General features: G+C 45.7%; 2 protein-coding genes across 4 annotated transcripts in view; one reads left to right on the forward strand and one right to left on the reverse strand.

Annotated features, from left to right (window-relative positions):
• Positions 1–18,184, reverse strand: part of PITPNC1 (phosphatidylinositol transfer protein cytoplasmic 1) — a 253,667-nt gene extending 235,483 nt beyond the window's left edge. Inside the window, exon 1 of one of the 3 annotated variants that reach the window (XM_043905090.1) lies at positions 17,241–18,184. Coding sequence is in view for 2 of the 3 variants with exons in the window: in XM_043905086.1 (XP_043761021.1) it covers positions 17,241–17,288 (48 nt within the window). In the remaining variant the exon portion in view is untranslated. The remainder of the gene's footprint in view (positions 1–17,240) is intronic. The other 2 variants (XM_043905086.1, XM_043905091.1) reach the window with 2 other exon arrangements.
• On the forward strand, positions 16,212–18,020 carry LOC122695328 (wiskott-Aldrich syndrome protein homolog). Its single transcript, XM_043905092.1, has 3 exons — positions 16,212–16,678; positions 16,974–17,250; positions 17,919–18,020. Exons 1-2 carry the CDS (start codon positions 16,317–16,319, stop codon positions 16,996–16,998), a joined length of 387 nt encoding a protein of 128 aa, XP_043761027.1. The 5' UTR covers positions 16,212–16,316; the 3' UTR covers positions 16,999–17,250; positions 17,919–18,020.
• Positions 18,185–24,169: the final 5,985 nt, after the last annotated feature.

The raw sequence follows: 24,169 nt of genomic DNA on the forward strand, positions 1-24,169 counted from the left end.
ACGTTTCCACAGGACAAACTCGGATCACCCTGGAAACCTCAGGATTCTTTCCCACGGGCCATTTGGAAAGTACAGACTCCAAAAGTGAATATTATATTAGATGGATTTCTAAAATAAGGGTATTTAAAGGTAATGAGACCATGTCATTTCATGCACAGCTCAGGGAATGCAGGATCACCAGGTGTTCAGATAGCACCCATACTTTTTAATTATTATTATTTTATTATTATTATTATTGTCTCTTACATTTGCCAGATGGGCTTATATGTCAAGTGATCAGACCCTCATGGAAGCAAAAAGATGGGTATGGGAATACTACTCAGCCATAAACAAGAACAAAATCTTGCCATTTGCAGCAATATGGATGGACTTGGGGGGCATTATGCTAAGTGAAATAAGTCAGAGAAAGACAAATACTGTATGATATTGCTCATGTGTGGAATCTATAAAATACAACAAACTGGTGAACAAAAAAAGAAGCAGATTCACAGATACAGAGAACAAACTAGTGGTTACCAGTGGGGAGGGGCAACATAGCAGTGGGGAAGTGGGAGGTGCAAACTAGGGGGTATAAGATAGGCTTAAGGATGTATTGTACAACAGGGGGTATATAGCCAATACTTTGTAATAACTGTAAAGAACTATAACCTTTAAAATTATACGAGAATGAAAAAATTTTAAAAGAGGGATATTGAAAATTGAGGAAACTGAGGCACAAAAAAAATCCAGTCTTCTTAAATCAATTCATGACAATCAAACAGCAAAGCCTCAACCAATCCTTCTAATTCCACACCATACCACAACACCCAAAGCCAGAAACCCCAACTTAGGGCAATAGAAGGACTCTGGCTTCAGGAGATAAATGCAAAACGAAGGGTAGCAGAAAATGAAAGAAAAATCACGTTTGAAAGTGATGCCTCATTTTAGCAATGTTACTCACTGTGAGAGGTGGCGCAATTACCAGGACTTAAAACATGAAGTCTGTAAGGTGTGGCTGAGCTGCCATTCAGAAAGACCCAACCACAGGGAGAGAAAGCTGATCTTCCAGTTTGAAGATGAGACACACCCAAAAGGTACGTCATGGGGCACAGGGTGGCGGCAAAGTGCATCTCCATCAGGGTGAACAGGTTCTACCCCAGCCTGGAGATCTGAGAGACACCCAGGGTGGATGCTGAACCCAGTGATCAAAACACTGGCCTGGCTTCTACCCTGGAACCACAATCCATTAGCCCTGGCCACCACTCCTAACTCTTTTTTTCCTTTGCTCTTAAGCATTCTCAAAGATAGATGCCTGCAAGGAGCATGGGCCATGCCTTCTCCAGATCCACAGCAGAGACTGTCCAGAGGCCAGGACGACACTGGATGTGGTTGTTCTGCAGATGAAAAATAGATGACTCTAGGATGAACTTCTGTGAAGCTACAGATCTGGCTGCTTTTGATATAAGAACCATTCCTGAACCCCTTTGGGGGCTTCCCAGGTGGTGCTAGAGGCAAAGAACCTGCCTGCCAATGCAGGAGACATAAGAGGTGCAGGTTTGATCCCTGGGTCGGGAAGATCCCCTGGAGGAGGGCATGGCAACCCACTCCAGTATTCTTACCTGGAGAATCCCATGGACAGCGGAGCCTGGCAGGCACTATAGTCCATAGGTGGACACAACTGAAGCAACTTAGCATGCATGTACCTGAATCCCTTTAAAATATAAGATGGTTTCTGACAGACATAACCAACATTAAAAAAAAAAAAAAAAGCTGATTAAAAGAGCTCAGGCAGAAGGCTGAATACTATGTAAATAATGGCTGATTTTAAATATACTTGACCCTTTTGGAAGTGTGTTTCTTGAAAAGGCTTAAGGGGGATTATTCCATTTGGATAACTAATAGCCTAATTACTATTTTTTAAGGAAACAACAACCAAACTCCTTTTCAGCCAAACTTGGCAAGAAATCTCCAAGAAACACCCATCTCTGCAGCACCATAAGTCATACTGCTGAAAAACATAATTACACTCAGCTGCATCCAAGTTTCCATCAGACACAGTCCAAAAGAGGTGAACTATTGAATCCTGAATCTAAAGGTTTTTCATTTTGGGCACGATGCCTTTTTAAGAGCAGGGAAAATATAACATCAAAAAAAAGTATTCATCATAACCTTCAATAGTCCAAGATTTGGGTCTCCAGTGTACACAGTACAGTCTGTACCCCAATGATTAAACACAATTCTAGTTATCAAACTCTTTGCACTTGGGGGGATTAAATAACTCTATTTCATATCTTTAAACCTGTCTTGTTGAGCAAAAGTACAGTCTATTTTCACAGCACTTTTCAGGTATTGAGAACACCACTTTTATCCCCCATGTCACTTTTATGGAGGCTGGAAAGTCTGGAATGATGATAAATGTTAGGTGACATGAATGGCTTTGCCTTTTCATCAGCTCCATCATCATCATCATCATCATCATTTTAGACCAGGGTAAGCTCAGCAAAATGTTCCTGATGTAGGCACAAGTCACAAGGCTACACACCATAGGGAACGTAACACGTTTCAGAAGACATGCCCAGGGGCTCAAGTACAAGCTTTAGACTTTAGTGATAACCCCTGTTCCCAGAACTACCTGTCCACATAAGCAGGTGATTACAAGTCTTGTTTTCTCAAGCATCTATCGTGTTTTTTCTTATTTGGTTAAACTGCTAATTATTACTTTAACAAGAGTTATTTTCTGGGTTTTCAGTGCATTACAGATTAAACAGACATCTGTAAGGTGTCCCAGGCATACTGCAAAATTCTCAGACTGAAGACCAAAATTTTTATACCCACCGTTACTTTATTTTTTTAAAAAGAGTTTTGGTCACACCTCATGGCATGGAGGATCGTAGTTCCCTGACCAGGGATCGAACCCTCACCCTCTGCAGTGGAAATACGGAGTCCTAACCACGGGACCACCAGGGAAGTCCCAACGTCCCACTCCTTCCTTGGACAGTGCCAGACACAAACTGCTCCTTGAGAGCAGCAGGACCATAATCTTATAAAATCTAATGAAATCCAGGTTGTTGGCTAGTGATCTTGACATACTAAGCGGATTGACAACAATGAAAATGTTACAAAGTTGACTTATTGATAAGCTGTCATAATGACAAATTTTTTCTCCTGAACTAAACATCATCCTTTTTTAAAAAGAAGCTAACATTTTAACTATACTTCTTTATTTAGAAAAAGTGTCCAATTCAGGTCTGTTTCCACCTGGTATACGAATAAAGCATTATTATTAGTCAACTATTCTTTTATTTTAAGAGAACACATGTCAGTGCCAACTCTGTTGCAAATACTTCTAAAATATGCCGGTACTTTTTCCTTCCATAGCAAGTATTTCAAACAAAAAATATGATTTCTCTGTTAAGTGACAGTATAGGAGGACTCCTGAATTAAAACTGTCAAGCACTTCAGATGTCGCTGCCAAGGTATAGGTCAGTAATCAAGTCATTAATGCCATCCCAAATATGGATACAGGTCCATCTTGTCATTTTCCTCCTTAGAAAGCAGAATTCCAAAAAAAATTCTTTCCGTTAATTCAAGTTTTATTGAGTTTGTTTCAGGAAATGATGTATGAGTTTAATGACAAAGTAATATAACCAATGCTTTAAAGGAAAGAAAAAAAAAATGCTGACCGAATCCCTAGAGTAGTGAGTGCATGAACAGAAAGAAGAAAGGTGGTTGCCATGGGCTGGGGAGAGGTGGATAGAGAGTTATTGTTTATAGGTACAGAGTGTCAGTTTCACAAGATGAACAGTTCTGAAGATGAATGGTAGTGATGATGGCCTACGGGGTGGCTGCACTTAACGCCATCACACTTTACACTTTAAAATGGTCAAAGATGGCAAATTTTACATAACGCGTGTCATACCATAATTTTTAAAAAATTGTTTTAAAAAGATTGACCTGAATGTACACATCCAATTAAGTGGTGCTATGCTGTGCTTAGTCGCTGAGTTGTGTCTGACTCTTGTGACCCCATGGACCGTAGCCCGCCAGGCTCCTCTGTCCATGGGGGTTCTCCAGGCAAGAATACTGGAGTGGGTTGCCATGCCCTCCTCCAGGGGATCTTCCCAACCCAGGGATCGAACCCAGGTCTCCCGCATTGCAGGTGGATTCTTTACCATCTGAGCCATTAGGGAAGCCCAAGAATACCGGAGTGGGTAGCCCATCCCTTCTCCATGGGATTTTCCCAAACTGGAATCTCCCGCATTGCAGGCTGAGTCTTAACCAGCTGACCTACCAGGGAAGCCCCCAGTTAAGTGGGGTCTCCTTCAAATGGTTCGTTTTAGAGCATTCCATGTTTATTCCCCTGGTGTCAATATAGAGTGAAACATCCTTGAGTCTCTGCTGTGGAACATAGGTCTGTTTGCATTTTTTTTTCACTATTTTGATGACGGTTTAGTGTCTCTGGAGGACAATTTTTAATTTCGAAAAGAATATTTTAGAGCTCCACTGTCGAAAAAATAATCTTCTCAAGTTAGAAAATTCATTTGAGCCCCCACAGGAGGTGTGACGCTAGAGTAACAATATGAATTTGTGTGTGTGGTTTGTAAACTGCCTCCGAGGCAAGGCTAGCAAAGGTGAGACACAAGTGTCCAAGGAGCAGCTATCGCAGCAAGAAGGGAAAGTATACCAAACAACACATTCCGATCACTTTTCATCCTCCCTGGTTCGGTTACCTCCATGTGAAGGGTTTCAGGTGTTCAACGAAATGTGCCAAAAACATGGTGGCTCTTGCCTGTTCCCACTGTTATTTCCAGACACTAATTTTGAGAAACCCACAGGAGCCCATCAGTGAACATCTCTGCCGCTGATGTCTATGAAAAGCCAAAGGTTGTCACTGCCATTAAAAGGAATAATTTCTGAAAGTGTAGGGGTGGTTCTCTTTTTAGAGCATGAACTATAAAAGTTCTTTTCAAAGAGGAGTATGATTCATCTATCAAAGTTAAGCTGGGGAATGTCTCTTGGTTTAATACTTAGGTAAAGTTGATTGTTCAACAGAAGATAAAACTTATATCACTCTGTTAGCTCACCTGGAACAAGAAAACTACCCTATCCCAATTATTTCCTTTGATAATCCTGAACAAGTTATTTAATCTTTAAGAAACGTGTTAATGTGTGTGTGTGTGTGTGCTTATTGAGATAGAACAAAATAACCTCCAATGCGCCTTCCAGCTTTGGGATTCTAGAGAAGCCAGAACTGGAAAAGCAGACTCTGGGCTCTGCAGTCTGACCAGCGTGGGCATGAATCCAGGTCTGCCACTGACTAGCCATGAAAGCATCCATAATCCACATCTGTAAAATGGGACGATAATATCCAACCCACAGGACCATTACGAGGACTAAAGCAAGAAAGCACTAGATAAATCTAATTTCTCTCTTTGCCTCCTCTGCATGTGGAATGTGACTGTGAGCAATCCAAGCATACAAAACTGAAACTGAATTTTTAAGCCTCTTACTTTCCACACGAAAGGTTTCATGGGATATGCATTGCCGAGGCACAGAGTGCTATTTTATTACGCACATAAAAGCAAGGTGACTGCCAGGCCACATTCAGCCAAGATCTTGTGACACAGAGTGACTACCCAGCTCCTCACTGCTGCGATTGAGAGGTCAGGACAAGCAACTTTCACAATCTGTCTAAGATATGAAGTCGGAGATGGCTCAGATAGGCAAAGGGAGCAGTGCAATTCTGCGCTTTCTAGGGACTCTTCAGTCCTCCATGATACTTTTCAGGAAGCACAGGCACAATATTCATTAAGAGGCCCTACCACCATCTCTATAAACCATCTACACCAGTTGGAAACACTTCCGTAAGAGAGTCAAGAGATAAGTGAAACTTGGCCATTTTAAGAATAAGTAAATATTAATAAATCCCATCATGATGGTTAGAACTAGAAAATATTGGAGAGCTTTGAAGAACTCTAGATAATCCAGCAAACAAGACCCCAAAGCATTTGAAGTCTTCAATAACTTAATTACGAGTCTGTGCTAAGTCACTTCAGTCCTGTCTGACTCTTTTCGACCCTATGGACTGTAGCCCACCAGGCTCCTCTGTCCATGGGATTCTCCAGGCAAGAATACTAGAGTGGGTTGCCATTCTCTCCTCCAAAGGATCTCCCCATTCCAGGGATTGAACCTGCGTCTCCTGTATCAGCAGGCTGGTTCTTTACCACCAATACCACCTGGGAAGCCCCACCTTAATTATATTAGCAGACAAGTTGATGGTGACTTCTCTTTCCCCAGTTGGTACATTCACTTCTGAATAAATACACAGATCAGTTAATTGGAGTGTAAAAATACACAATCTAATGCTCAGAAACACCTGGATCTGACCTTAATACAGCAAGTATGATCAGACCTAAACTCTGTGTGTGTGTGTGTGTGTGTGTGCGTGTGTGTGTGTGCGCGCGCATGCACATGTGCATGTATAGGTGACATCGGGTGGGGAGCAGCCTTTGGAGATTAATTGTTTAGATTAAGTGCTTAAACGGCATTCTTACAGGTTGTCATCAAATTACATTTGTTTGGCCAATCTTACTTCTCTAGATGATTCATTCTGGGAAAGAAACAACACCCTGAAGATCGTCAGATTAATTCTAAAGAAATTAAATGATGATGATGTTTTCTCTTTGCTCAGGAACAACAGGAATTCTAGACGGCCATGGTTCACCCAAACTTAAAAGAAGCAAAAAATACGTATATATATATATTTTAAAGTGAAGAACTCTTAGATAAATCTGATCAAGAACTTATGTTACCTAACTTGTTGAGATGGATGAGTCGACTTCCACTAAAGTCTAAAAAGGAGTTTTAAGAGCTGGCCCTTTTTATCAGAGTGCTAGGAAATGAAAGAATGACTCACTTTATACTTGATGTCAAAATCTTGGTGAGCTCCGGCTTTCGTGTTTCTGAATCAACAAACAGTACTGTGTAATGTTGCTCGGGCCATTAGCCAGGAAGTGGCCGGTGACCCTCGACTCCTTGCTCTGTCATGGGTAAAGCGAGTGTGTCCTAGGCAGAAAGGGGCTCCTTCTAACTCTCTGTCATCTTGAGAGATTTGCCCAGCCTCGTGTGGCACGACGAGACTACTGACATGCAGTTTAAACAGCCATTTAGCCCGTTTGATAATGAAGCCCAGGATGGAAAGTCTTAAGGACATCTGCCAGAGATGAATAAAGCAGAGGACTCAACACCCATCTAGAACCATCTCCTCCAGAGTGCGTACTCCAGGATTCATTCTGCCAACACGTCATTTTCCACCCAACGTGCAGAGTACAGGAATGCAGGAGCCACAGCCCAAGAGGCCACCAGGTACTTATTTTTCCTTCCATTCTTGATGGCCGATGCCAGCCTCTGTCCCCGCTTAGGGGCAGGGCGGCTGTTCCTGAAGATCATGAAGTATGTTGATGATTAGCCTTCAGTACCTGAAAGACCTGCTGCTACTCAAGTCGTGATAACTATTTTTTCATGTAAGAATCAAATTCTGACCTAAATTGTGGTCATTCTAGTCCACACCTGGCAGCTCCCCCCCACCCTACTGCTGCAGAAGAGAACAGTCTCCTTTGGAAAGCTGTCTAAATTCAGGATAACCAGAGTCATCTTCTTGCGGACAGGGACCATAACTTCTCACTGTACACACTCATAATTCCATTTCAGTGCTATCAATGTCTCTCTCTCTCTGAATGTAGACGTCTACTCCGCTGGAAAAATCCATAGCTATCTCTTTAAAAAAAAAAAAAAAACAGCTCTACTGAGATATATTTTATGTACCAACTCAATGGTTTTTAATGTATTTAACATTCACACAGAGTTGTGCAACCGTGGCCAATATCTATTTTAAGATGGCGAGGAAACCTCTCCAGTGTTCTCTGGACTATAAGCTCTAAGAGGGTAGGGATCGTGTCTGCTTTGCTTGCTCCTCCATCCTGGGCAGCTGGTCTGATGGCCAAGCACCTGGCAGAATAGGAGTTCAGTAAGTGTTTGTGATATCAACACTTTTATGCAGCCCCAGTGCCAACCTGAACCTTCCAGATTTCTAAGTTTCCCAGATATGGAAAATAACTACTTTCCTCCAACAGAAACTATTTTTTAAACTTTTTATTTCATATTGGAGTATTGGAGTATGACTGATGAAGGGCTTCCCTAGTGGCTCAGCGGTATAGAATCCGCCTGCAAAGAGGAGCTGCAGGAGACACAGGTTTGGTCCCGGGGTCAGGAAGATCCCCTGCAGAAAGGCGTGGCAATCCACTCCAGTAATCCTGCCCCGAGAATCCCATGGACAGAGGAGTCTAGTGCACTACAGTCCATAGGTCATGGAATCGGACATGACTGAAGAGACTTGGCACGCACGCATGGCTGATTAACAATGTTGTTTCAGGTGGGCAGTAAAGGAATTCAGCCATACATATGCATTGATCCATGCTCTCCCAAACTCCCATCCCATCCAGGCTGCCAAATAACCTTGAGTAGAGTTCCCTGTGTGTACAGTAGGTCCTTGTTGGTTATCCATTTAAAAAATACCAGTGTGTACCTGTCCATCCCAAACTCCCTAACTATCCCTTATGCCAACCCTTCCCCCGACCCCAGCAACCATAAATTCATTCTCTAAGTCTGTGAATCTGCCAACAGAAACTTTCAATTCAGCTCATATCCCTATGGTAGGCAGAATGGTCCCCACGGTTCCTACTCCTTGGTGTATACACCCTGTATATGCACAATTCCTTCCCCCTTGAATGGGGGTGGGTCTGACCTTATCCAGCCAGTCTTTCTGAAAAAGAGTAGACGTCAGAGACAAGAAGTCAGAGATTCAGAGTTGCAGTAAATACTCTCCTGTTGGCCTTGAAGGGGCAGATGGCCACGTTCTGGAGGGGGTCACATGGCAGGAAATAGCAGGTGGCCTTTAAGAGCTGGTTCCTAGCTGATGGGCAGCAAGAAAGCTAGGACTTAGTCCTACAGTCACAAGGAACTGAATTCTGCCAACTACCATGTGAACGTGGAGGAGTACTCCAAGTTCCAGAAGAAAATGCAGCTTGGTATCAAGCCTGTGAGACCCTCAGCAGAGAATCCAGCCACATGGTCTTCTGATCCACAAAGACCGTGAGATAAAAAATGGCTATTGTTCAAAGCCCCAATGTTTGTGAAAATGTGTTGCACAGCAATAGATACTGAGTATACACTCCTTCAAGAATTAGGAGGAAGGCAGACAGATTACATTAACTCCCAGGAATGACCAGCCTCAAATTTCTCAGAGGCATTGCTGTGGAATTTTAAAATAAGGAGGCTTTTTAATAAAAAGGAATCTCTAGTTTGCAACATTTCAAGAGGTATAAAGCTGAAGTGGGGAAAAAAAAAAGTGTGAAGGTAAACATCGAGGGTCAGATTTCCTAAAAGGTTCCTATTTTTCTCAGCTTCTTTCATCTATGCATGCAGACCCAAGGTTTAAGCACCAGCATTGCCCTATCCAATATGGCAGCCACCAGCCATATATGGCCTTTGAGCACTGTAAAGTGGCTAGTGGGGACTAAAATGTGCTGCAAATGGAAAATACACACCAGATTTCAAGGACTTTACATGAAAGAAAAATAAGTTAAGGGACTTCCCTGGTGGTCCAGTGGCTAAGACGCTGCACTCCCAAGACAGGGGGCCTGAGTTCAATCCCTGGTCAGGGAACTAGATCCCACATGCTGCAACTAAAGATTCCGCATGCCGCAACAAAGATCGAAGATCCCTAGTGTTGCAACTAAGAGCCAGCACAGCCAAATAAATAAATAAAATGATAAATAAATATTTAAAAAATGTTTAAGAAAAATAAGTTAAAAGATCTTGTCAGTATTTTCTTCTGTGGATTACATGCTGAAAAGATAGTGATGGAGATGGATGACAAAGAAGTAAAGAAATAACAACAAATTAAGATAAATGTAAAAGCAAAAAGATAAATACTATGAAGGAAATATCTGTGAAGATAGCGAATGCGAGGGGAAAACTATTTTATATGGAGTGGTCAGGAAAGATATCTCTGAGGAGGTAACATGCCCACGTGTAAACCTGCAAGACCACCATAACCTCAAGTGTTAACACATCACAGCAGCAGGGTCTGAGGAGTTTGAGAGGACTAACAAAGGGAGTTGGTCAGTTGCAGGACCATCACATTGCACTATTCCCATTAGGTTCCATGGAAAGTGCACCCCCTGGAGGTGTGCGCCTCCCGCGCTCCCCCCCCCTCCCCGCCCCCCGCCGGAGCTCTTGTTTGTATAAATTGTTCATAAGTTTTTGTCAGGCTTCCCTGGTGGCTCAGATGGTAAAGAATCCTCCTGCAATGCAAGAGACTTGGGTTCAGTCCCTGGATTGGGAAGATCCCCTGGAGAAGGGAACGGCCACCTACTCCAGTATTCTGCACTGGAGAATTCCATGGACAGAGGAGCCTGGCAGGCTACAGTCCATGGGGTTGCAAAGAGTCAGACATGACTGAGAGACTTTCACTATCTTTCAAGTTTTTCTAAGTTGGAGGGTGTGTATGTGCTCAGTCGCTTAGTTGTGTCCGACTCTTTGTGAACCCATGGACTGTAACCATCCAGGCTCCTCTGTCCATGGGATTATCCAGGCAAGAATACTGGAGTGGGTTGCCATTTCCTCCTCCAGGGGATCTTCCCTACCCAGGGATCGAACTCAAATCTCCTGGGGTTCCCCCATTAGCAGGCGGATTCTTTACCACCGAACCACCTGGGAAGCCTAAGTTGGAGGGTGGACAGTATGAAAAATCAAGCTTCCAAGATAATTTTTTCAAACTTTACATTTTCCAGATACAAACTGTCTTCCAGTTTTAATAGCTACAGCACACTTGGACTCTGTCTGCCCTGTAGCCTACAAATAATCTCCACTTAGGAATACAACACAATTCCTGATTTCAAGCACAAGACACAAAGGGCAGACAGCTGGCCATCTGCAATCTGAAATTTTTTTTTTTTTTTGTCTCCCAGTGAGCTGAATTTGCTAAAGATTTGTAAAACCTTCCTAACTTCCTGCTACGAATCAGCTGTTTTCTGGATCTGTCTTTTTCTCTGAACAGAGGCAGAAGTATTAGATAGTTTTCAAAAAAATGTTCTGATTTACTTGACTACACAGACCTCCAGGCAACAGAAAGCAGGGCAGAGCCCAGAGAAACTAGCCAGGGTACCTGTGTCCTCACTCAGGCAGCTAAAGCAATGAAGCTCGACGTACTTTTCCAGTAATTGCCGCCCCTGAAAAACACATTTACTGCCTGTCACTGTGCACACACTTTTATATTTTTTTTAAAAAAACCATCTTTGTGAGCCCTCCACCCTACACACATACATACACGCACACACACACACACACACGTACGCAAACACTTCCCTGATTGACACTCTGGAGCAAGGAAGTGTTGAAAATAGACTATTTTTTTAAAAACTACTTATAAAAAATAGTATTCTCCATTCACCTGAAATGAGAGGCTTCTGAAATGAAGATGCCTCCCTTTCTCTTAATATCGGTTATACTCAATCAGATACAGGGTTCTGAGGTTGATTTTTAAGAGCCTTAGGAACTCGCACCATGACTTTGTAATGAACAGTAAAAGTTAATTACTACCCACTTTTAAATAGGGTTTTGTTAACAATAGCGTGCTTTTTTTTTCTTTCAAGGCCCAGAATCTGTTTCATAGGAGGCATTCACACTCAAATCACAGGGAAAATGCAGTGTTCTTTCTCCAGAAAATCACTTTCACTGACCAACCAGGAAAAGAGCATCTGCTCCAGTCGCCTGGTCCATTAGTAGTGAAAGCTTTGCACGGATCCATTAACCACCCCCCACTTCCTGGGTGACCTTCACGACCAAGAAGGGAGCTTCAGGAGACAGCTGGGCCGCCAAGGTAGCTCAGACGATAAAGAATCTGTCCGCTAATGCAGGAGATGGGTTTGATCCCAGGGTAGGGAAGATCCCCCGGAGAAGGAAATGGCTAGCCACTCCAGTATTCTTGTCTGTAGAATCCTATGGACAGAGGAGGAGCCTGGTGGTTACAGTCCATGGGGTCGCAAAGAGTCGGACACAACTGAGTGACTAAGTATGCACGAATGGGAAGCCACTAGCAACATGATTCCCAAACTGTGAAACAGGCAAGAGAAGCTACCAAGATAGCCCAGAAATCGACCCTGGGCTGGGTCCTTCCCAATGAAGCTAACAGGGGAAAAAAAAAAAGTAAAAATAGTGCTCATTCTTAAAAAAATTTTTTTTCCAAAATCATGTTTATAAGGAACCTTGGAGAAGGTCTATGCAATTAATCTAGGGGGTCTTTCTCCTTCACACTTCAGGGTATCACCTTGTACAGAAGACAAAGTGTCAATGAAAATATCGCACTTAAAACCTCTTTTCTTAAAAAATTTCTGCCCCAATAGGTTTGCAGATGCATTTCACAAAAATCCTTTAAAACGGAGCGAAAGGAGCACTGTTGGTCATTCTGGCATCTTCATTTATGTCATTGCAGAGACGGCACCACCCGGATCCCAAATCTGTTCTCAGAAATGTGCGTAAGAAGATTCTCCAGGGACTTGGGGGAGCCTGGATAAAGTGCACTGGCTCCCTGCCAGGACAAAGAACACAATGATATTCTGTTAAAAAGCTGAGTGCTTTTTTCCCCCTCTCTCTCTCTTTCTTCTTTCTTGGAGGGGTTGTTGTTATTCAGTCTCGCTAAGTCGTGTCTGGCTCTTTGCGACCCCATGAACTGCAACACGCCAGGCTTCCCTGTCCTCCACTATCTCCCAGAGTTTGCTCGAACTCATGGAGGGGGAGTTTTTCTTTGTGCATCAAATCCCTGAAGACCACAAATAAATCCCAGACATTAACACTGATGCAGTCAGAACAGGAAGTGTTAACACCAAAATGAGCAATGAACTTGAAAAGATTCCCACCTTAGATCATACTGGGAAGTGCTTAGCTCTTAGAAGATGCTTATCTTACTGATAAGGACCTGTCAGGGAGGAGCGATCAGACTGTGCTCCACGGAGTCCTGAAGATGCAGTTGGGGATCTATGTGAGGTGCTGGGATCAATGGCAGCATCCAGGAGTGGCTTGGAAGGGAAGGCCTTGAACTCCACCATAATCTCTATCAAGTCACACACTCAAATAAAAATACAATCTAAGGAAAACCAGTGAACTTATTATATACAAAAGCAGCTTCAAAGAGAGCCACTGGACCCTTTTCCAGGCAGCTGACGAACTCCTAGAATTCCCCTAATGAGACAATGTCTGAGTCTCCAACCCACCTTTCCCACTACAGACTGAATCGCGTATCCAGTTTAGGGATATTTCCTTCCAACAAGGAATCCCAGAGGGGGAAGAAGTGAGAGAATCCCTGGCTTGTAACAAAAAGAGCTTTGCTCCGGGTTCTGGCCTGGACCTTGACCTTGGCTATGAGACGGGCAACTAACTGACCGAACCTTCTAGAGCACTAGTCTTCTCTCCCACAAAATGAAATGGGTCAACTCTAGACCATCTGTAATAGCCCTTCCAAGTCTAAAATTCTACAATCTCTATCACCAAATGTTTCAAATAAACACAAAGACAACTGTCTCTTTACAGGCAACTATTGGCCCCTAGGGACCTCTGCTGTTTAGAACTTTCCAACAGGCTTATATTTAGTTCAGAGACAACAACACTGAACATACATGAGGAGAACAGTCCAATGAAGTGGGTTTTTTAAGTTAAAATGAATCTATGGGATGTTACTTCTTATAGTTCTTTACTCTGAATATGGAAGTCTAAGAAACAAAATGCCAACACTCTGAGCTAGACTGTAATTCAGCTTTATTTGCTTGATCTCCTAGAGCTATTCTTCTTTCCTGGAACTAGGGAACATTTTATGAGTCAAAATAAGGTGAGTGAAACAGTAGAAACCAGGATTCTCTATATCCATTCAAAAGGCCTTTGGTTTTTCATGTAGTTGACAGTGCTAATTTTCAAGAAATTTTTGTTTTCTTTTTGCTGGATTAAATATGAGTAATGGACAAAAAGCTGAGTAAGGAGAAACAAATACTAATTTTTTTTTTTTTTAATACCATGGCTCTGGTTTTACTTTGGCTAGTAACTAGCTGTGTGGCCTGGCACACATTACTTAGCCTTTCTGAACTCTGGTTCACTCATCTGTAAAATGTGGGTAACACATCAGTCCACCTTCCACTCCCTTCTACCAGGAGTTAAGTGAGATAAGGCCAGGGAAAAAAACAAGACATATAGTATTGGTTCTTTTGAGGACTTTCCAAAACAGGGGCATTTGCCTAATTTTTTAAAGTGTGGACATTGCTACCAGTTAACTGTGGCGGTTAGAATAGAGAGAAGTCCTAAAACAGGCTGAATCAGGCCCAAAGTAAATCAAGAGTTGTAGCAAGGGGACTTCTCTGGCAGTCCAATGGTTAAGATTCCCCCTTCTGATGGAGAGGGCACAGGTTCAATTTCTGGTCAGGGAACAAAGGTCCCAGGGCATGTGAGATGAGGCCAAAAATTTAAAAAAAGAAGAAGAAAAGAGTTGTAGCAAAAGTGAGGCTTCCAAAAGTCTATTAATTTGATGGCAATTTTTTTTTTTAACTTATTTACTCATCTATTTTTGGCTGCACTGGGTCCTCATTGCTACAGGCGGGCTTTCTCTAATTGCGGAGAGTGGGGGCTACTCTTTGCTGAGGTGTGTGGGCTTCTCATTGCGATGGTTTCTCTCGTTGCAGAACACGGGCTCTAGGCGAGCCAGCTTCAGTAGTTGAGGCTTGTGGGCTTTAGAGCGCTGACTTAGTAGTTGTGGCACCTGGGCTCAGATGATCTGTAGCGTGTGGGATCTTCCCGGACCAGGGATTGAACCTGTATCCCCTGCACTGGCAGGTGGCTTCTTTACCACTGGACCACCAGGGAAACCCCAACAACTGTCTTCTTTGAAGGCACATCAGTTGCCTCCCCAGTTTTCAGTGTTAAGGTTAGGAGGACATAGTGCTAAGGTGGATGGTGAGATTGTGGGGTTCACTACCAGTCAGACCCTAGGGGTCTAACCTCTGGTAAGCTGGGCCTCCTGTCCTCACGCATCATGATTTGGTTAATCTGAATCCTTCAACTTGGAAACCTCTCTCAACCTAAACTGCCCTCCTGTTTCTCTAACAAAGAAGAAAACTACTTTGGAATACGACCTTTCAGATACTGAATCACCCTTTGGTCCAAATGAATGATACATTAAGTAAGCTATAATTATACATTAGGTTACAGGCCTAGCCTCATTTCATTTGCCAATTAAGAAAAGAACGGCCTCCACCTATACCACTCAAATAAGATTACTTCACACCAAAATTGTAGTTATTTCAGTACAAAAAAAACTAAGTGTACAAAGGGTGGTGGTGCCTGAGGATTCAAGAAAGCCTGAAAAGGGAACCAACCAGAATAAAGAGACGTTGCAGGTGGTATAGACGATTCTAGAGTTGGTTACTTTCTTGACTATCACCTGCCTCGCTGGGCATTTCATGCCATACCAGCGTTGCCCTGAGATCCCAAACTCCTCTCAAAAAATAAAGTCATTAGGAGGAGATGGAGTGGAAGCAGACACACCTCCAAGCTGAACTACTCCAGCTTAGCGGCTCAGAGGTTGGGAAGATCTCAACAATTCCTAAAATTGCTTTGGTTAACCAGTTTCATTCATTTGCCGCCCCATTGTCCACAGAGCCGGGTGCTACTTCTCCACAGGATTTACACGGTCTGCCTACCCACATCCTTCAAGGATCTTGCTCATATGCGGTCTCCTCCAAAGTCGTCACAGAACCGCGCTGCTCGGGTGTTCACTGGATAGGCGGGCTGATCTCTCTTTGGCAGTCAGCCTCCCTCGGATACATTTTGCAAACGCGGAGCTACTTTGATCTTGCCTTGGATTGTACTATCTTAACACTTGCTCCAGGTGACACATGCAGACAAGTCCCTTGGGAGCACAACCACGTTCTTGGTTAAAAATCTTTTTCTCTCCCAAAGCACCTTGCCCCTTCCCCAAAGTAGTGGCTCAAGAACATATCGGAAAGATTAAGGGCACTGTATTTAAACAAATATACGGTTTGGGTCGCCGGTGTAACGTGTGTTGTCACACCAAACCACACTAGTTAAGTTTCAAATAGTCCTGATTGTCTTCCAGCTCCCTCGCAGTCCCTGGACAGGCGCTAAGCAATTGTGAAATCACCAAAAAAGTAGGGAGGCAGAGGGGGAATAAAGGGAAGCCGGGCCTGAATAATCCTCACTGAGTCATCGTTTCCTGAATGATAGAGCTTGCCGCTTGGCGGGGACGAGGGGTGCAGATCCGGAGAAAGCAACCTGAGCGGCCCGTGGAGGACAAGCCCAGGAAGAGTCCCCGGCGCCTCGCCCTACAACTGGGGGACCCGAGAGCCGGGGGCGGGCGGGCGGGAGGGGGGGGGGGTGGGGGGCCTGACGGCACCCACGTGCCACAGCGCCCCCCTGTGGCCGCGCCGCAGTCCCCGCCGCTCCCCGCTCGCCCGCAGACCGCTCTCCCCGCGGCCCAAGAAACAAGACACGCACAAAGTTTCCGAACCAGGCGGTTAGAGAAAGGTCGAGGCCAGGCTCCGGAGCCTCGAAGCGCGGGCGTGGCTGGAGCGGCGCCCAGGTTGGCGGCGATGGCAAGGGGTCTGGGTCCAAACGGACTGCCCCCTCCCCAAGGATTCCGAGGTGCCCCCAAGCGGGACCCGGGCCCTCCAAATCCCGAGGGCGAAGAACTGCTCCCTTACCTCAACCTTCTAGCGGTGGGCGGGAGGGGAACCCGGGTCCACGACGGGAACGGGATGCCCACCTCCCAGGGTTGCGCTACCAGGGTGTGCTTGGAGCTCTTGGGTTTGCTTTTCTCGTTTTCCTAATTGGAGGGAGGGGACGACCAACTCCCTTTGGTGCATTCTGATCCTCAGCGTTCCGAATTCTGGATGCCCCTAAAGAACCCACCTGCAGTCCACCGCCCCACCCAACGTTGCCCTCCTTGCTGGGGTGACAAGTGGAAGCAGCAACCCCCCCCCTCCTCCTGCCCCTCCAGCCTCCGGTTTGGGAGGCAATGTTCCACCAGGGTTTTCCCCGCCGTCCGCAGTGGACCCGCTGGCGGTAGGCGGCGGCGGAGGGGAAGCGGCGCCCCGGAGCCGGGGACCCAGAGCGGGCGAGGCCCGGCCCGGCGCGGCGCTTACCTCGTCCACGGTGAGTGGCATGCAGATCCGGTACTCCTTCAGCAGCATGGTCCTGCCGGCCACGGACCTCCGAGGCGGGAAGCGGGTGGGGCGGGGGTGGGGGCGCCCCCAGAGCAACAAGGCTGCCGCCAAGGCGCAGAGCTGGGCGCCGGGAGCCCCGTGCTTGGAGCCGGTCGGCTAAGCAACCCCCCGGGCGGTGCGCTCAGTTCCTGGCTTCCTCCTCTCCGCCCGAGAGCATGTCAAGGTTTGGGTCCGGGTGTTCGCGGCTCCCCCGCCTCCTTCCTCGCCGAGGTCGATCCGCCTGGAACGCGGTGTTGCAAAGTCAGGGAGGGAGGGAGACCCACTGGAAACCAATCTGATCGGCAGCCCCGGGCAGCAGGAGCGGAAGCCAGATCAGGACATGCCCGTCGGCGGGCGAGGGAGGGGGAAATAAAAAAACAAAACAAACCACGAGGTTTCCAAAAATTACACGGAATACACAAAAGTCACCCTCTCGAGCCGCCTCTGAAACCAGATCTTAACCTGGCGACTCCCCCTCACCCCCTTTTCCGGCCGGTCTGTCCAAGGCGAATGTCACCGAGCACACATTGCAGCCAGAGCCAGAGATGCTGACTTTTCAGACAAAGGCTCGTACGGCTGTGCTCCCCGGCGGTAAACAAGATTTCCTTCTCTTTTTAGGGCCGGTCGCCGAGGCGCTCCAGGGGCTCGCTGGGTGAGAAAAGGGAAGCCTCCGCCGCCGCGGCCGCTCGGCTTCTGCGGGGCTGGGGCTCCGGGTTCCTCCGACCCCGGCTCGCGGCTGCGAGGGGCGGGCGGGCGGGCGGGCGGCGGGAGGAAGCTGGCGCCTTCCGCGCGCGTCCCCTCCCCCGAGTCCGGATCCCCGAGCGCCGTGCGTGCCCGCGAGTTTGCAGCCACCTCGCCGGGGCCGGAGAGTCGGCGCCGAGCTGCGGTGTGCCTCGGGCCGGGGAGGTGGGTGCGGGAGGAGCGAGCGCAGCTGACATCAGCAGCCGTCGCGGCGGGGAGGGTAGCCCCATCCGGCCAATGGGGAAATGGCAAAGAATGTGGAGGATTTAAACAAAACAGCATGTCTCTCCCGGGCTGCTGCCAGACGGCGGGGCTGCCCCGGAGAGCGGAGGCCGGCCGGCGCTGGGGAGGGTCGGAAAAGAGGGGGCTCCCGTCGGCTCCTTGAAACCCTTTGAGTCTTGTTCTCAGATGTACCCCGGGTGCCACGGTGCTCTGTCCAGCCACTCTGGGTAGCTTCTGGGTCCAAGGTACAGGAGTGTGTCCCTTGACCTTTAGAAATGGTTTTTGTCTTTTTTTAAACAAATGCCCACCCGAGAGCGTTTTCACTTTGATCCAGTAAACAAGTCCAGCGCTGGAGAGGCAACGGGATTTGGGAGCAAAAAAGCAAACCTGTGCATGGTTTCCTAACTGGTTTCAGAGCAGGAATGCAGAAACTGGAAAGTGCAACGCAGTGAATGAAAATGAAATCCACAAGGAAAGACACACAACCAGGAGGAACGTGAACGGGGACATAGCCTTTTACCTCTCCTGGCCCTGCTCTGCAGTCTGACTGCAGGCTTCGCAGAGCAGCAAGAATAGGTTTTCCTGTCAGCACTCCCAAGTTCAAAAAGTCACAATGAAATGTCAATGAAAATGCCTGGAGTGTTGGTATTTCATCCATATTAAACAGATCCCTCATTTTAACCACAAGAGGCACATTCTTCAGTTACTCAGGAAGCTGCATGTAACTGCTGAAGTCTGTTTTTCATTTGTCTGGTATTTTTAAGCTTGTTTTTCTGAAAAGTGCTGGATGAAAAATGCATCAGTTGCCTCTTTGCAGAATAACCTGCAAGCATCATCTTTTCTTGGGAAAGAAAAAAATATTCGTGTTCTAAGATCCTGCAGCTCCTCACAGGGCTTTGGATGGCAATGCAGATGGCCTCCATGTTACAGTATTTAAAATTATGAGCAATAAGTAATTAACCAGTACAACTATGGTGGGCTGTGGCTAAAATCATCCAGATGGCTGAAGAGAATTTCTGTGTGAACATGATAACAAAGGCTGATAGAAAAATGACATCCTCTATCCAGCTTATATTCTAGGGAAAAACTATTTTCTAGATAAATGCTTCCCAGTATTGGCTCAGAAAGATTCACAGCAACTAATTAAAGCTAAACCAAATTCCTCGAGGTGGAAAAATCTAAATCTGATGCTGTACTGCTGAATAATAATACATGAAAGCCTGCGATACACAGAGGAAGCTCAAGCTGTTATTCTTTTTCCTGCTTCTTACTAAAACAAGTGTAGTGGCTTCACTTCTGGCACTTGAAACTCTTCCCGGAGGCAGCTAGGGGATGTAGTGGCTAGCCACATACGCATAGGCACACAGGACATCAGGATACGTGGACATATTCCTGGCTTCCCAGCCGTTCCTGACATCAATTCTATAAGTATTTCACTGATGAATATTATGGCTGAAGAATTACTTCTCTGCATCTGTTGTTCAGTGCTCAGCGGTGTCCGACTCTGCAGTGTCCATGGACTGCAGCACACCAGGCTTCCCTGTCCTTCACCATCTCCCGGAGTTTGCTCAAACTCATATCCATTGAGTCAGTGATGCCATCTAACCATCTCATCCTCTGTCCCCCCCACCCCCACCCCGCACTTCTCCTCCTGCCCTCAATCTTCCCAGCATCAGGGTCTTTTCCAGTGAGTCGGCTCTTTCCATCAGGTGGCCAAAGTATTGGAGTTTCAGCATCAGCCCTTCCAATGAATACTCAGGGTTGATTTCCTTTAGGGTTGACTGGTTGGATCACCTCGCTGTCCAAGGGGCTCTCACGAGTCTTCTCCAGCACCTGGCAAACTGTCAATAACCACAGATATGCTTCTGCCTTTTCCCTCTCTGCTAAGCTGCCTTCTCCCCCAAACTCTTCCTTTTCACTCAGTTCGCGTGCCTGGTCACATTACCCTTGTTCAAGCACAGCTGTAATCCTGCCACCTTCAAAACCTTAGTGACTCTCTGTGGTCTAACTGAGCAAGCTGAAATTTCTTGGCAGGAGGATCAAGGCTCTGAATCTATCATTCTTATGGAGCCTCACCATCCTTTTCCAGCCCTACACCACCCAAATGAAAAACATCTCTTGTCTGAAGAAGGGCTCCACTTACCTGGATCCGTCTGCTCCTGCCACTGCCTTCACAGAAAACCCTCTCCTACCGGCTCCCTGGGGACCCCAGCAGGCAGCAGGGCACTGACAAGGTGTGTTTTTGGAAAGTGACTCTGATGGCAGTGTGTTGGATGGCTTAGAACAGGATACTAGACAGAGGCCAGAGGTTATTGCATTACTGTAATTCTAAAGCAGACAAATGGAGAGAGTCTGAATTAGCGAATGAAGAAGAAAAGATGATGGATTTAAAAGATTCAGTACTGGGAACCGAAGGGTTTTAGCTCCAACGGCGCTTGGGGGAGGGGAGGGCAAAGGGAGCGCGTATTCATTCATAACTCACTCACACAAAAGGAGGAGGGCGCCATCTACTGGTCAGACACCTTGCTTTAAAAAGTTTCAAGCCACCGTCAGCAACAGCCTGGCGAGAATTGTCTGTTTCAACCAATGGCGTCTGCAAGGTTCATTTCCAAAGAACCTTGAAGGTGTTGCTATCATCACTAAGGATGGTAGCGATGTTCCATTAACAACGTATACTCTACAGTTTACGGGACCATCACATATTAAAACGTGTGGATGGTGACTCCCTGGTGGTGCAGTGGTTAGGACTCTGTGCTCCCAATACAGGGGATGCAGGTTCCATCCCTGGTCCGGGAACTAGATCCCACATGCTGCAACTAAGACCCAGCACAACCAAATTAAAAAAATTATAATTTTTTTATAAAAAATTGTGGACGGGGTACAAAGGGCAAAAAGGAACCAAGAATAAAGTTACCAGTGGTGAATGATACTACCAAAAGGAAATGAATGTATGTCTATGACAGCGTATAGTCTCAGGCGGTGATACCCTCTGAAGACAACGGATCTCAGATGCGAGATGGGGAGGTGTGCATCTCAGGCATCTGAGGAGCTGTTCAATCCACTGTCTTCACCAGAAATCTGTTGACTCACACCTCCCAGACATTGAAACCTCTTATCAGTTCAGTTCAGTTCAGTCGCTCAGTTGTGTCTGACTCTTTGTGATCCCATGGACTGCAGCACGCCAGGCCTCCCTGTCCATCAGCAACTCCCAGAGTGTACTCAGTGTCCATTGAGTCAGTGATGCCATCCAACCATCTCATCGTCTGTGGCCCCCTTCTCTTGCCCTTGATTTTTCCCAGCATCCAGGTCTTCTCAAATGAGTCAGTTCTTCAAAGTATTGGAGTTTCAGCTTCAGTATCAGTCCTTCCAATGAGTATTCAGGACTGATTTCCTTTAGTTTCCTTATCAGTTCATGTGGAAAAAAAATGTAGGGTTCTGATCCACATCTATAAATAGGATCTGAAAGAAAAGCGTATCAACAGACTTTGTGACTCTTCATGTTTTATCCCAAGAATATCCCTGGTACTTCTAAAGTAAAATGTTGTGGTTCTTTCTACCTTCCTACTCACTAGATCTAAGGTCTGTGGCTGCTTAAAAGGTTCTATCTCCTAGACAGCCATTCCAGACTCTTTATAGACAACCCTGGACTATTCATTTTTGTTCTTGTTGGTTTGCCAGGGTAGCCTTTCTGTACAAAATATCATATTCTGTAACTGAAGTGCTTCCCTTGTTCTCCAATTCCCTAACACGATGATAAGCTTCCTGAGGAGACAGACCACGTCCTGTTGTGTCTTCCAGAAAGCGTAGCCTGGTGTGAGGGATATTGTGGGTACCCAACAGTAGCCTAGTGGATATGTGTATGAGTTCAGAGTTCTCGACCTTGGCACTACCCACATCTAGTGACGGATCATTCCTTGTGGTGGGCAGCCACTGCAGGACTTAGCAGCATCCCTGGTCTTTACACGTTGAGTATCAATGGCAACCCCGCCCCCCACACACACACACTGCCAAATATGGAGATGGGTCTGGAGGGGGAAACTCCGCCAGTGAACGACTGTTAGTGTAAAAGTCATTGTGCTTGTATGCTTGTGATTGCGCTAAGTCGCTTCAGTCATGTCCGACTCTTTGCGACCCCACGGACGGTAGCCTGCCAGGGCCCTCTGTCCATGGGGTTCTCCAGGCAAGAACACTGGAGTGGGTTGCCATGCCCTCCTCCAGGGGATCTCCCGACCCAGGGATTGAACTCGCATCTCTCAGGTCTCCTGCATCGGCAGGCAGGTTCTTTACCACTAACGCCACCTGGGAAGCCCTGTCGTAGTCACTAATCTTATCTAAATGTGTAGATACTCCAAAGAAGCTTTTGAAGAGATGGACTTTCAATTTGTTTTAAAGCTAAGGAGAGAAGGAATAGAACAAAACTGTTACATCGTGGTGCTATAAAGCTGTCCCCTTCTCATCCCTGTGCTCTGTTTTCTATTAGCAAAGTAGCCCTTGGTAAAGGCCTTGACTTTCACCTTGATAATTTGACTAAGGTGATGTCAGCCAAGTTTTTCCGTTGTAAAGTGACTAGTTTTTTTCTTTCCGTACTCTGTCTTTTGGAAGGTAGTCATTAAGAACAACCATGGCACAGTGGTAAAGAATCTGCCTGGGGACGCAAGAGACGCGGGTTCTATCCCTAAGTAGGGAAGATCCCCTGGCAACCCACTCCAGGATTCTTGCCTGAAAAATTCCATGGACAAAGGAGCCTGGCGGGCTACAGTCCACGGGGTTGCAGAGTCCAAGAGGACTGAGCGCTCGCGCGCGCGCGCACACACACTCAAGGGAGCAGAGCTAAGCGCTACCTCCTCGAGGGAAGGGTATTGTGGCAACCTGCAAGATGCGTCCTTTGCCCCTCATTTGTGTGTTTATTCAAGTATTTATCCATATCCGTGTGGACTCAAGAATATTCCTTCCCTTATTTGAGTTATAATTCAATACATTATTTTTGTTGTTCAGACTGTTCCAGCTTTGGCCATTGGTAGCTCTTGCAGGATCATTCTTGTGTACTTTTGACATGCTCTCCTCCCCTTTAAGGGCAATTTTTGAAAATCAAAGTTATACTTTGCAATTAATTTTTGTTTTACTAAACATTATTTAATTCCAGCTAAGGCTATGTCTATATATTCCTCTTTATGTGTCTGTGTGTGTGTGTCCCTGTGTGTGTGTGAGTCTGTGTATGTGTGTGCGTTTTAAACACTTGTATGCTGATCTTGTTAGGTCCTAAGCAAATGTTAAATTCATTCTTAATAAAACTACACAAAGCAAGTCCCAGAGCAATTCTTATGTGTAGACCCATTTATCAGGCCTCTATTAAATACGGAAAATGCCTTTGATGTGGAATTGCTTACAGCCGTGCAGTAGATGCTCATAAAATAAAAATTAATTCAGAGTGATGTGGTACAAATTGCTTCACATAGGAAAAAAACTTGGAGGTTCCATGGCCAAACATATGGCTTTATCTTTTTTTAAAAAATATTTATTTATTCGGCTGCTTTGGTGGTACATGGGATGTTTTAGTTGTGGCATGTGGGATCTAGTTCCCGGACCAGGGATAGAACCTGGGCGTCCTGCATTGGGAGCATGCAGTCTTAGCCACTGGACCACCAGGGAAGTCTCCATCTTTTTTTTTTTTTTAATAAATAAGCTAGTAATAAATTTTATGAAGTTTTCATTTTTTATTGCATTACCTGTTTTTACAGAAGTTGGCAAAACACTGGAATATTTTGAGATGAATTATGAGAGGATCTGTAACCTAAACTCACTGTAGAGAAATTTTAGTGATGAAAGAAGATGCTGTCCTTGATCCTTGAGTGTCCTTTAAAAGGAGGTAAATGCAACCATAACTTATGGGAGCTCTCTAATGCCAA

This window comes from Cervus elaphus, chromosome 5 (genome assembly GCF_910594005.1).
Source record: "Cervus elaphus chromosome 5, mCerEla1.1, whole genome shotgun sequence".
NCBI lineage: Eukaryota > Metazoa > Chordata > Mammalia > Artiodactyla > Cervidae > Cervus > Cervus elaphus.